This window comes from Eubalaena glacialis, chromosome 1 (assembly GCF_028564815.1).
Source record: "Eubalaena glacialis isolate mEubGla1 chromosome 1, mEubGla1.1.hap2.+ XY, whole genome shotgun sequence".
NCBI lineage: Eukaryota > Metazoa > Chordata > Mammalia > Artiodactyla > Balaenidae > Eubalaena > Eubalaena glacialis.
Genome location: NC_083716.1, coordinates 201,922,854 through 201,937,178, shown reverse-complemented (window position 1 = coordinate 201,937,178; position 14,325 = coordinate 201,922,854). Strand labels below are relative to the sequence as shown.

Sequence of the window (14,325 nt, the reverse complement as noted above, 5' to 3'; positions counted from 1 at the left end):
GGATAGGAGTGTGGGCTCAACTGCTCACAATCTAGTCTCAGAGCCCTGCCATCTCTCTAGTTTATTGATTCTGGGCTTATCCCAGTGGCTTCTGCCTCTGCACACATTATTTTGGACTATGTTTCCTTAACATATTTTTCTCTGTATCCGATCCTGGCTGTTTTCTCTTTCAGTATTTCCTCATTTCAGGTCCATTGTTGGTTTTTCTTAAGCTCATAAGGTTTTTGTTTTGTCAGTTAGTTTCATCATGGTGGGGATCCCATTACACCAGTGCATCATGGTAGGATTATCTAGGGCTCTTTATGTTACATGCATCTTTTTACTGATTTTTTTCACTCAACATTTTCTCATGTTCTATTCTCTTTGTAGCTGTTATATTTAAGGAGTGTGTAATATTCCGTTGGATAGCAGTTCCATAATTTAATCATTCCTGTATTATTTTTTGATTATATGGTTGCTTTTGATAATTTTCTTTTCTAAATAATACCATAGTAAGCATCCTCATGCCTATAGATTTATCCATATTTCTGACTAGTTGTTTAGGATAGATTCCCAGGAAGAGAATTACTGGATCAAAGACAGTAAAAAAATTTTCTGGCTTTTGATATTTTTCAAGGGCTATAAAGGGAGGTTTCTTATGGACAAATAAGGAAGAGAAGATTTGTTAAGTATGAATTTGAAGTCCTTTGCTTAGCAAATATTTGAATGCCTTGTAGATGCAGAATCCCACATCTGACCTCAATCATGGAAAGCACACTCGCCCTGGAGGAGCATATATTCTAGCTAGCACTGAGAAACACAAATGAAGTAGCTGGACTTTACAATCAGAAATGAGAATTACCTAGGACTGCAGGTTGTTAGGCAGGCAGAGCAGAGGGGGTCATGTTGAGGGAGTGGAAACAAGCAGCTCCCTCCTTCTCATCATTGTCAGAAGAATGTTGGCAAGAATTCAGTCCCATAGGGCCATGGTTATTAAATTTAACCGTAAAATTGATCATGTGAATTTTCTTTCTAATACTCCTATTTCTGGAAGTGCAGTGTCCTAACTGATTTTCATTGGTCTCATTTTAGCAATATTTGCTGTACTCACGAGTGTTTTGACAAAAGATGACTGGTGGAACCTTCTTTTGAAGGCCATATACTCCTTATGTGACCTATCCCGATTTCAGGAGGCTGAGTTACTTGTGGATTCTTCATTGGAATATTATTCATTTTATGAGGACAGGCCAAAACGCAAAGAGCTAGAATACTTTGGTCTCTCTGCTGCAATTCTGGACAAAAATTTCAGAAAGGCATATAACTATATCAGGTGATTTTCCAATAACTTATTTTAATTAGATTCTTTGATGGAGCATGTATATTTACTTTGACGTAGTTTCTCATGGCCAAGATTTAATAAGCTGTTTTATTTTAACTCTCTTGTCACTTACAGATTAATTTGTTCATTGGTGATTCTCAGAAGCAGTATATGAGAGCATGCACTCCCATTTACTTAACCTCTTGTGCCTCAGTCTCCCCATTTATTGTGATAAAACAGGCATCATAATATTACCACCTTATAGGATTACTGTGAGAGTTAAGTGAGTTGTCGTATGTAACACCTTTTAACAATGTCTGATACACATTATTATTATGCAGTGTTCATTGTTCTGCAGCTATGAGAGTGGGCTGGGAGAGAAAAGGTGAAACTTAAACCTCTTGATTCTGTTTTGTGGTTTAAAAGTTTTGCTGAAAAGCAGAAACAAGATGTAGAAGCACTACATCCCCCTTGTTGGGGGCGGTGCATTTCAGTGTTGGTGGGACAGCACTGAAAGGTTTCAGTCTTAAAAATCAGGAAGATTTTTCTTTTTACATTATTTTTTACCCTCACCCTCTTTCTGCAATTTTAGGATAATGGTAATGGAAAATGTCAATAAACCCCAGCTCTGGAACATTTTCAATCAAGTTACCATGCATTCCCAAGATGTACGACATCACCGCTTTTGTCTCCGTTTAATGCTGAAAAACCCAGATAATCATGCCCTGTGTGTCTTGAATGGACACAACGCATTCGTATCTGGTAGTTTTAAGCATGCACTTGGTGAGTGTCCTGGCATATGACTTTGTCTCCTTCCCTCTGCCTTGGTTTCTTTATCTCTGAAATGGAGATAATGATTGGACCTACCTTGTAGATTATTGTGGAAATTAAATGAGTTAATATAAAGTACTTAAAATAATGCCTGGCACATACAGTAAGTGGCTATAAGTGTTCTCAGTAATTATAATAATTAGTATTTATTTTTCTTATGATGCTTTGGTTTCAAAAGGTTAAAGTAAGTCTTTAAAGTAGGACTTTTTTTTTTTTGAATGGTTTTTTAAATTTATTTATTTATTTATTTTGGCTGCGTTGGGTCTTCGTTGCTGCACACGGGCTTTCTCTAGTTGCAGCAAATGAGGGCTACTCTTCGTTGCGGTGCATGGGCTTCTTATTGCAGTGGCTTCTCTTTGTTGTGGAGCACAGGCTTCAGTAGTTGTGGCTCACAGGCTCTAGAGCACAGGCTCAGTAGTTGTGGCACACGGGCTTAGTTGCTCTGCGGCACGTGGGATCTTCCCGGACCAGGACTCAAACCTGTGTCCCCTGCATTGGCAGGCAGATTCTCAACCACTGCGCCACCAGGGAAGTCCGAAAGTAGGACTTTAAAGCTCAACAACTCTCCCTGCTGAGGCTTGTTCGTTCTCAAAATAATTTTAATTAATTATGGATGCTTTGCTACCTGATTTTAATTTGCTATAGTAACAAAGAGGGACTTAAGATTTGCTGATGGTTCATTCCTTTAGGACTGTGGTCCCGAACCTTTTTGGCACCAGGGACCAGTTTCATAGAAGACAATTTTTCCACGGACCAGGGGTGGGGTGGGGTAGAGGGGAGGGGGGTGGGAATGGGGATGGTTTTGGGATGATTCCAGTGCATTACATTTATTGTGCACTTTATTTCTATCATTATTACATTGTGACGTATAATGAAATAATTATACAAATCACCATAATGCAGAATCAGTGGGAACCCTGAGCTTGTTTTTGCTTGCCATTCACTGATAGAGTTTTGATAGGAGTCTGCCTCAGTTGATTTATTATGGTCTCTGTGTAGTCAAACCTCTCTGCTAATGATAATCTGTATTTGCAGCCGCTCCCCAGCGCTAGCATCACTACCTCAGCTCCACCTCAGATCATCAGCGATTATATTCTCATAAGGAGCATGCAACCTAGACCCCTCGCATGCACAGTTCACAGTAGGGTTCGCGCTCCTATGAGAATCTAATGCTGCCACTGATTTGACAGGAGACGGAGCTCAGGCAGCAATGGGAGCCATGGGGAGTGGCTGTAAATACAGATGAAGCTTCACTTGCTCGCCTGCCGCTCACCTCCTGCTGTGTGGCCCAGGTCCTAACAGGCCATGAACGGGTTGGGGATGCCTGCTTTAGGAGACAAGTCTTTTTTTTTTGCCTTTATTTATTTATTTACTTACTTATTTACATATATATATATATATCTCTTCTTTTTCAAATTTTTTTTCCCATTTAGGTTATTACAGAATTTTTTTAAAAATATTTCTTTGTTTTATTTATTTATTTTTCTTTTTTATTTTTTTGGCTGCATTTGGTCTTAGTTGCGGTACACGGGCTCTTCGTTGTGGTGTGCGGGCTTCTCTCTAGTTGTGGTGCATGGGCTCCAGGGCATGTGGGCTCTGTAGTTTGTGGCACACAGGCTCTCTCGTTGAGGTGTGCGAGCTCAGTGGTTGTGGCGCGTGGGCTTATTTGCCCCACAGCATGTGTGGGATCTCAGTTCCCTGACCAGGGATCGAACCCACATTCCCTGCATTGGAAAGCGGATTTTTTACCACTGGACCACCAGGGAAGTCCCCTATTACAAAATATTGAGTAGAGTTCCCTGTGCTATACAGTAGGTCCATGTTGGGTATCTATTTCAAATATAGTAGTGTGTATATGTCAATCCCAGAGTCTCAATTTCTGCTTTGGTAACCATAAGTTTGTTTTCGAAGTCTGTGAGTCTGTTTCTGTTTTGTAAATATGTTCATTTGTATCTTTTTTTTTTTTAGATTCCACATATAAGCAATATCATATGATATTTGTCTTTCTTTGTCTGACTTATTTAGTATGATAATCTCTAGGTCCATCCATGTTGCTGCAAATGGCATTATTTCATGCTTTTTAAAGGCTGAGTAATATTCCACTGGTATGTACCACATCTTTATCCATTCATCTGTCAATGGACATTCAGATTGCTTCCGTGTCTTGGCTATTGTAAACAGCGCTGCAATGAACACTGGGGTGCATGTATCCTTTTGAACCATGTTTTTCTCCAGATATGTGCCCAGGAGTGGGATTGCTGGATCATATGGTAGTTCTGTTTTTAGTTTTTTAAGGAATCTCCATATTGTTCTACATAGTGGCTGCACCAATTTACATTCCCACCAACAGTGCAGGAGGGTTCCCTTTTCTCCACACCCTCTTCAGCATTTATTGTTTGTAGACTTTTTTGATGATGGCCATTCTGACTGGTGGGAGACAAGTCTTTATATTAAGATTTATTTACATAGCTCTTACTAATTCTAATTAAACTCAGGGAAAATTTAATCATTTATAGGAAATTTCTGTAATAAGGAATCAGGAGCAAACAAGTAGGAAAATACCTAACCAAAAGTTTAGGTGAGACATGTATCTCCTGCTGCCTGAAAGCTAGTGTTGCCAAGTTCACTTCTGAATATACTGTGATTTTGGCTGTTTAATACTTTCATGTTTCTTTGTGTATGGCTGCTGTTTTTATAGTTGTTCAGCCAGTAATCTTGAACATCAGACACTGAAACTTTCCTTAATTGTGTATGCTTTTTTGGAATTGTTAGTTTAATATTAAGAAAATATACAATAGAGATTTTATTTTATTTTCCTATATTTAGAAACTTTTACACTACACAAAAATAGGAAGTCCAAACGGCAGGCTACCATCTGTGCTGCTAAAGAGATTTTACAGTGCTGTTCCTTCTGGAATAGAAGTTTTCTTATCTATATGATAAATTAGAGATCATACCTTTATAAGAAAAATTTGCTTAAATTCCTCTATCTCATACAGTTAGGCATTTGATATGAGACAATTATATATATAGAATACATGGAATTCACAAAACCATGAATTCTTATTTTATTATTAAATACATTTAGCTCTTCTCAGGCAAAACAAAGTAGTTGCTACATTTGGGAAAATAATACCCATAACCTAAAAAACAAAACAAAACTATGTTTCTTTTTCTCACCTCCATGATCCATCACATTTGAATTTATAAGATAGGTCTCAATTAATTTTATGAAAGAATTCACCAAAAGACACATTCCCCCATTGGCTTTTAAAAAGATTTAAGATCATAAGATATATTTATGATCACAATTGATACATTGTTTATTTTGGAAGTACTATTCTGCATGGAAATGTCTAACTGTACCTTAAAAAAGTTACTTTTATACTCATATTTAATCTTTATGTCAGGATATGTTCATGGATAAATCCTTCTAATTTTGTTATATGTTATATATTATTTTAAAATTCAAATTAATGTTCACCTGGTTGATATTTTTTTATTTTTATTTATTTATTTATTTATTTTTGCCCGTGTTGGGTCTTTGTTGCTGCGCGCAGGCTTTCTCTAGTTGCGGTGAGCAGGAGCTGCTCTTCATTGCAGTGTGTGGGCTTCTTATTGCGGTGGCTTCTCTTTGTTGTTGAGCATGGGCTCTAGGCACACAGGCTTCAGTAGTTGTGACACATGGGCTCAGTAGTTGTGGCTCACAGGGTCTAGAGCACAGGCTCAGTAGTTATGGCGCACGGGCCTAGTTGCTCCGCCACATGCGGGATCTACCTGGACCAGGGCTTGAATCCGTGTCCCCTGCAGTGGCAGGCAGATTCTTAACCACTGTGTCACCAGGGAAGTCCCTGGTTGATATTTTAGAATGTACTCCTTGCATATGTTAAAGTAACAGTAATGTTTTTTACCTTAAAATATATTAGAGTAAGTGTTGAAGAAATAAGGAACTATGTTTTTGTCCCACCATCTGACATCACTGTTCATTTTTCAGGACAGTATGTGCAGGCCTTTCGCACCCATCCCCATGAACCTCTCTATAGCCTCTGTATAGGCCTAACCTTTATTCACATGGCATCTCAGAAGTATGTATTAAGGAGACATGCTCTTATTGTGCAGGTAATTCATTTGGATTCCTCATTACTTGATTTTATGTTCTTTAAAAATGAATATACTTAATGCTTTTGTTACTCTGCTTCAAAAGTAGTACCTGCTTAGCACACATGTTGGGAGTACCCAACACCTATCCCTATGTTCAACACTCATGGACCAACATCTAGGGGTACCCCCGGCTAAGACTTAAGCAACCATGTAGAAAAGGGTGCGCAGCCAGATCATAAACGAAGAAGACACAGGCGGAATCCTGTGCAGACTTCCTTACATTCTGGAGCCTCAGAGGCTTCCAGCCTTCTAGGTCCTTAAGATTTTTTAATTAATTTAAAAAATATAATAATATATACATACAGTAATGTATGAATATGTGCCTGTGTGACTGTTTCCTTACATCATCACCACAATTTGCTCTTTTAAAGTCTTCTTAGTTCGTAAAGCAGTTTGAAATTACCTTTTTGTTTTCTTGTTTACTTTTTTACATAGCTTGTCTCCTCTAGTAAAAATGTAAACTCCAAGAGATCAGAGATCTTATCTGTCTTGTTCACCCCTGTATCCTCAACACTTTTGCTTCTATTTCAGTTTTTATGTTTATATATTTGATACATGTATATACCTGTTTTTTAAGTAGTTAGGAAAGGAAAGAAAACGTTCTTTCTCAGATTTTTGTCTTTAAGTTTCTCATTTTTAAATAAGAAGATATTTCTGAGATTGTTTGTCTGCTGTTACTTAACAGAGAACCATGATTTTCAGTGGAGTAGAGGTCATATTCATGTACTCAAATGGGTTCATTTATTGTGCAGAAAGTATGATTTGTTTACTGAGCATAATTTTTATTCCTAGAATGCATTAATTCTAAAGAATTCCTTAATTTTTATTATTAATTTATGAAGGAAAATTTGTGACCATTTAGTACATAGCAGATCACCCAGGAAATTGCATTTTATTTTCTGTACGTACAAATTAGTTGATTTACTCTTAACTCAGATAATATATTTATTTAATTACTTACATCAGATACTTGCACCTTGCAACTTGAAGCTTTCTGTGCATGATAAAAGTTGAAGCTGCATTAAAGGGGAAAGTGAATACAAGAAGAAGTGAAGAAGCAAGTTGCTTTTTGGACACTGTGACACACAGGGAGCCTGCATCATTTCAGTTAGGCTCTGAAATAATCAGTTTCTCCATAAAACTGTTGAGTCAGAAGTTTTCAGAGGGAAAAAAACCCAAGTTTTTTAAGGTTAAGAGGTTATTAAGGTTCTGAGAGGTATATAAAAGGTACCATTTACCCAGAAAGGTTAGATATGTTCAAGTGAGTTTGCTCATGAGGATGAAACTTTCTGAATTGTCATTATAAGGGCTTTGATTTTATATTTTGGTCAAGCTTTTAGACATGTATCTCAAACCTAAAATTTTACTGGCCTCTAATGCCACAAAAGCCAACTTGAAACCATAAAAATATATATTCTGTGTGCTTAAGGATTACAGATCTTTAACAGCTAGTTGTAACATTTGGCTCTGTTTTCTATGAATTCTTTTGTCTTTAGTTTAAAAAAATCTCTCTTTTACACCTTCAGAAGAGTTATTGACCATGTTGTGATACAACACTACACCACAGGCATATATTCTTTTAGGGTGGCACTGTCTTTTTGAAAAAAAATATTTGTATTCCTGCACCTGGCACATACTGTCAAATGAGTGAACTATTGAATTATTTATCTTTTTCTTTTTGGTAGGGCTTTTCCTTTCTTAATCGATACCTCAGTCTACGTGGGCCTTGCCAGGAATCATTCTACAATTTGGGCCGTGGCCTTCACCAACTGGGGCTGATTCACCTTGCAATCCACTATTATCAGAAGGCCCTGGAGCTCCCTCCATTCGTGGTAGAGGTATTGTATGATTTACTCTAAAAACTGAGGAGTCACCTCATTTCATCTATAGATAAGTGCAGTTAGCTCAGTGTAGTGGTCCAGACAGTGAAATTAATTGTAGCTTATATATTAAAATATATTTTCTCCTTATTGAATGCACTTATTTAATTATGTTCAGCAACAAGTAATTCTTTGACATCCTGGCCTTAATGACCTGATCAGCAACTATGTGGCCATATATGACTTCTGGTTATGACCATTTCAGTTATCCTAAGATAGCCCCTGTGGTTAACAGGTGTGAGCTGGTAGACAGGAAGCCTGAATATTGAGTAGTATAGCCATTATTCATTTCCAAGTTCAAAAATGTAACTAACATACTTCCTTATAAAAATGAAAGACCAATATAAATGCAGTTTTGTTTAAGATAATGTAATATAGGGTGAAGTGTTGCCAGTACTATGATAGTCTGTGTTTAAAGCCTGATTTTTAATTTCTGAAGGAAAGTATGTTTTCACTGTTAGTTTTTTTAAGTTGCACTCATAATCCCCACATTCCCTCACAACTGTTTTCTATTACCCTTGTTCAACATTAGCCATTAAGCAAATGAATACATATTCTTATAGTTATGCTGATGAAATACATATACTTTTGTGTTCTTTATTTCATAAGTACTTTATGTATTGCTCCTTAAGCTTTATAGGTATCATTTTTCATTGTTGCAGATGTTTTTTCAGGTGACTATAAAATTTTGCATGGGGAAGATTAGGAACATAGACTAATCTATTCCATTGAGTTCATTGCTTTGTTATTTAAGTAGAAAAAAAGGTAATAACACTCATAAGGTAATCATTATAATCAGTTTGGTTATAATCATATAATCAATCATAATCAATATGCCCTCCTAGACCTATTCTTTATATGCCTTTCTGTTATATAGTACACGTATTTTTTTCCCATCTGGTCATTTGTGTTATGATTTTTTTTTTGCATGCAGAAGTTTTACATTTTTTATGAAGTCATATCAGTCTTTCTCTTTATAGTTTCTACTTTTGCTGTCACACTTAGAAGGGCCTTTCCTACCCAAGATTATATTATTGTATTTTTCAACTGTATTTTCCTTTTATGGTTTCACTTTTTTACTCTTAAATCCTAATTCATCTACAGTTCATTCTGCCATGTCTTGCGGATGAGACTTTTTTCTTTAACTTATTGGTTACACATTTAAAAATATTTGATGATACAGTTACTATAACAATTAACTGAATCAGCATTACCTGATAAAAATTTAAATCCAAGGTATATGTCTAGTTTTATCATTTTTTTTTAGTATTATGAATTTTAATAGTTTTTTGAACACTTACAAAACTATTTATTTGCCATAAAATTGTCCTGGTTGTCAGTTTGAAATATAACTCATTCATATATTTTTTCCCCCTAGGGTATGGAAGTTGACCAGTTAGACTTACGAAGAGATATTGCCTACAATTTGTCTCTCATATATCAGAACAGCGGGAATATTGGAATGGCTCAGAAGCTTTTGTATACTTATTGTTCTATATAAAGCCCCTCAGCTGGAAAAGCAGCTTGGGCAGCTGCTGTGCATGGACCAGTATTTTCTGTCTCAGGGCTTATTATTAACCCAAAAATGGACATGATAATTTCAGAATTATCTGTGTATTTCATTTTTAATATATGATAATGATCTTTTGGTAGATACGCAAAATTATCATTCCTGCAAGAATTTTGTATTGGTCTGTCATTTTCCCTTACCATTTTTTGGTAAGTTGTCCAAAGTTGTCCCCCAAACTGAAATGGACAGTATTAGCCATTGAACCAGCATGGAGTTGAATACACTATTTTTTTCACACCATTTATTCATTTGTGTATTTAATACTGTATATTAAACACCTACTATGTACCAGGCACTGTGATAGGTGTTTGGAATACAGTAGTAAGAGAGAGATTACCTCTCAATGCAGTTCTTTAAATACAGACCTTGAGCATATATTTATTTGAAAGAAATGTTTGCTACATTTCTACATATATCATTGTTGTCAGTCATCCATTTCTTAGTGCCCTGTTACTATTGCCATTAGTTTTTCAAATACATAGAAAAGGAGGTTGCTTAGTAGAGGAAAGACAGATTGGGACTCTCATGTCAGCACAATTATGTAATTCACTTAGTTCCTTGCAAACTTATTTTAAATGGTTATGTGGTAGGAAGACAAGTAATGGAGTTAATCTTTTACTTTTCACCTGCATGTATCTTAGCCATAAAGACTGAGGGCTGGGAGGCTGGGCTTAATTCATAGCAAACTGCTCTGAGGCAAATAAAAAAATGCATTATCAATACTTGGCTTTCTGACCAAAAAAAAAGAAAAAAAAGGTGACTAGGTTCAATAGCCATGACCTGGTTTCCATTTCAAGATCACTAGGAATGTAATAGGAAGACTGGGGAATTGTATGTATGGAATAAGGTATTACTGATGAAGTAGAAACAGATAAAAACCTTTTACTTATCTCAAATATTACATATTCTTGGATCTAAGATAACAGTACTTGTTAGATATACTTGGTTTAATAAGAGGTTTTTAGAATTTCTTTTTAGGGGGAAACAAATACTGTGATAAATGTACATGTGGATTATAAGACCCAGTACAATTGTGGGAGGAAAACAAGTATGAGACTTAGGATGAAAGAAGTACAGTGGGGGCTTTTTAGGAATTCTTACCACTGTTTACACTGTATACATAACTTTGTAGTTGAGAAGCAGAATTTGTATGTAATAAGTAAATGTATGGTGCACTCTGTGTGTATGTGTATGTAGGTGTATATATAGAATTTAAATAAACTTTATTTTTGTAATTAAAGTTAATTGTTTCATATGCTTATATATATATTTTATTTCATGCCATTTGCAGGTAATGATAAAGCTGACTGTGATAGAGTGATCAGGTAGATTTGTGTCTTGGAATCCTGTGGAGTTGAGTACTCTGTGTTCAGAATTTCTCTCTTGAATTAAACTCACTGTGCTGTAACTCCAGTATCTGCTGAATAGCCTTGGAGGACACAATAAATCTCTCTAGCAGTCTTCTAAGAAAAAAAAGCTGATAAATGCATGAGTTTGTTTATCATTTAAAATCATAACTACCATTTGCTGAGTGTTTTTACTATGCTACTGTGTTCTAAGTACAGGGCAGGATATTTTAGATACATTAACTCTGATTCTGTCGGAGACTCACCTGCAAGGTAGGTGTTATTGTTGTTATTATCATCCCCATCTTATTTATGAGAGATTAAATAGCATGTTCAGGATCACTAGCAAGCTACTCCTTGCTCAGAGATGTTCCTTTGGAGGAACATACTTGCTACAGTTCAGAGTAACAACATAAAAATTGAGCATAAATATACTTTAGAAAGAAGAAGGAGATGAGCAGTTATTTTTTCTATCCTTCAGGCCTTCTGCCTATTTTTTTTAATTAAAAAATGTTTTTATTTTATTTTTTCTATTTTTTTAATTTAATTTTTATTTTATAGTTGATCTACAATGTGTTTTAGGTGTACAGCAAAGTGATTCAGTTATACATATACATACATCCATTCTTTTTCAGATTCTTTTCTCATATGTTATTACAGAATATTGAGTACAGTTCCCTGTGCTATACAGTAGGTCCTTGTTGATTATCTATTTTATATATAGTAGTGTGTATATGTTAATCCCAACTTCCTAATTTATCCCTCCTCTCCACATGTCCCCATTAGTAACCATAAGTTGGTTTTCAGAGTCTGTGGGTCTGTTTTTGTTTTGTAAGTAAGTTCATTTGTATCAGTTTTTTAGATTCCACATATAAGTGATATCATACTATATTTGTCTTTCTCTGTCTGATTTACTTCACTTAGTATGATAATCTCTAGGTCCATCCATGTTGCTGCAAATGACATTATTTCATTCTTTTTTATGGCTGAGTAGTATTCCATTGTATATATGTACCACATCTTTATCCATTCCTGTCGGTGGACATTTAGGTTGCTTCCGTGTCTTGGCTGTTGTAAATAGTGCTGCAGTGAACATTCGGGTACCCATATCTTTTTCAAACTATGGTTTTCTCTGGATATATGCCCAGGAGTGGGATTGCTGGATCATATGGTATTTCTGTTTTTAGTTTTTTAACGTACTTCCATACTGTTCTCCATAGTGGTTGTACCAGTTTACATTCCCACCCACAGTGTAGGAGGGTTCCCTTTTTCCCACACCCTCTCCAGCATTTATTGTTTGTACACTTTCTGATGATGGCCATTCTAACCAGTGTGAGGTGATACCTCATTGTAGTTTTGATTTGCAGTTCTCTAATAATAAGTGATGTTGAGCATCTTTTCATGTGCTTTTTGGCCATCTGTATGTCTTCTTTGGAGAAATGTCTATTTAGATCTTCTGCCCATTTTTTTGATTGGGTTGTTTGATATTGAGCTGCATGAGCTGTTTGTATATTTTGGAGATTAATCCCTTGTTGGTCGCATCATTTGCAAATTTTTTTTTCATAATGTGGGTAGTCTTTTCGTTTTGTTTATGGTTTCCTTTGCTATGCAAAAGCTTTTAAGTTTAATTAGGTCCAATTTGTTTATTTTTGTTTATTTTTTTCATTACTATAGGAGGTGGATCCAAAATGATATTGCTATGATTTATGTCAAAGAGTGTCCTGCCTTTGACATAAATATGTCAAATTTGAAAATATGATTTATGTTTTCCTCTAAGAGCTTTATAGTATCCAGTCTTTTTTTTTTAATTTATTTATTTTTTGGCTGTGCCACGCAGCTTGTGGGATCTTAGTTCCCTGACCAAGGATCGAACCCGGGCCCTCAGTAGTGAGAGTGCACAGTCCTAACCACTGAACTGCCAGGGAATTCCCTATATTATCCAGTCTTACATTTAGGTCTTTAATTCATTTTGAGTTTATTGGAGAACTCTAGAAAGAAATTAAGATGCCTAGCCTAGAATATAGAAGACTCAAAAGGAAACACGATAGTTATTTTCAAATAGTAAATGGCAGGCATGTGGGAGGGTGATTACTCTTTTTTCTGGGTGACCCAGAATAAATGGTATTTCTCTTTTTTCTGACTCTAGCTCATAAGACATATCTACCTAATATTGTCCCTCATTTTCACCTGTACAGTCACTGGCAAATGGCATCTGCCTAGGAGTAACATCTTTTTTGGATGACTATTAGCTCACACATCCTCCCTCTATGGAAATGGCCCTCAATTAGTACTAAGTCCTCCTGGCCACTGCTAATTGAACTTGACTCAAGTTGGGCCAATCATATTCTCCCTTCCTGATATTTTGAAGCTCAGCCTTGAGAGATGATGGTGAAGTTCAGTGTCCTTGGAACTAAATTACACCAACGCAGTGCCTTAAGGGAAAGTCTGGCAGAGTCCTGTTGCTGAGGCACCTGGAGTGCTTCTTCCTTCACAAGTGAATTCTCCATTTGATTCTCTAAGATAACTGTATCCTTCCAAGAGATTCTCTTTCTTACATAAGCTAGCATGCCAATTGCATTCTCTAGGAAGCAGGTGTTGAAAACGAAAGGTGTATTGATGAGTAACACTTGTGAGGAAAACAGGCCCAGGCCTGGGCAGGGGGAGCCATCAGACTTTGATGCAGACAACACAATCTGAGCCAGCTCCATGGGGAGCCCTGGAGCGCAGATTGCCCATTGGAAGAGTTCCTTAATGGTGGACACGGCTAGGCCCTTGCGTTCCAGCTTTGCTCAGTCATTGCCTAGAATTCAGCAGAGACGAGCATGATCTGGGTTATTTATCTCCACCTTGCTCAGTCATTGGCTGGGGGCCCCGGTGAGAAGAGCATGCCTTGGCTTCAAAGCTGAGGCATAGCTTGAAGTTGCTGAGAGCTGAAAACAGTCAACTAACTGGTCTACATAGACACCCCAGAGGTTTCAAGATCAAAAAACAAAAAATCCAAAAAACCCAAAGACAAAAGCAAACCAAACAAAAAATACAGTATAAACTCAAGACCACAGAGAATAAAAGACAGGCAGATGAAATAATTTTGGAAGGTAAAAAGCAAATAGGCAATTGGCAACTGAATATGCCAGAGGAAAATGAAAGCCAAGTGCCCACAGGAGGTGGTGGAGAGGCAGTCGGATGCCAGTTGATTCAAGCCCTGAGAGGCTCACGCATTAGAGATATCAGCAACCTCCA

The 14,325-nt window shown here is 36.6% G+C and overlaps 1 protein-coding gene across 3 annotated transcripts in view; it reads left to right on the top strand.

Annotated features, from left to right (window-relative positions):
* The window catches only part of GTF3C3 (general transcription factor IIIC subunit 3), a 29,998-nt gene extending 19,066 nt beyond the window's left edge, over window positions 1-10,932 (top strand). For 2 of the 3 annotated variants that reach the window (XM_061203644.1, XM_061203635.1), the window contains exons 14-18: window positions 1,072-1,309; window positions 1,890-2,080; window positions 6,123-6,247; window positions 7,975-8,127; window positions 9,548-10,932. In XM_061203644.1, the coding sequence (XP_061059627.1) occupies window positions 1,072-1,309; window positions 1,890-2,080; window positions 6,123-6,247; window positions 7,975-8,127; window positions 9,548-9,670 (830 nt within the window). In that variant the 3' untranslated portion in view covers window positions 9,671-10,932. Of the gene's footprint in view, window positions 1-1,071; window positions 1,310-1,889; window positions 2,081-4,153; window positions 4,234-6,122; window positions 6,248-7,974; window positions 8,128-9,547 lie in introns of those variants that run through there. The other variant, XR_009702371.1, reaches the window with a different exon arrangement.
* Window positions 10,933-14,325: the final 3,393 nt, after the last annotated feature.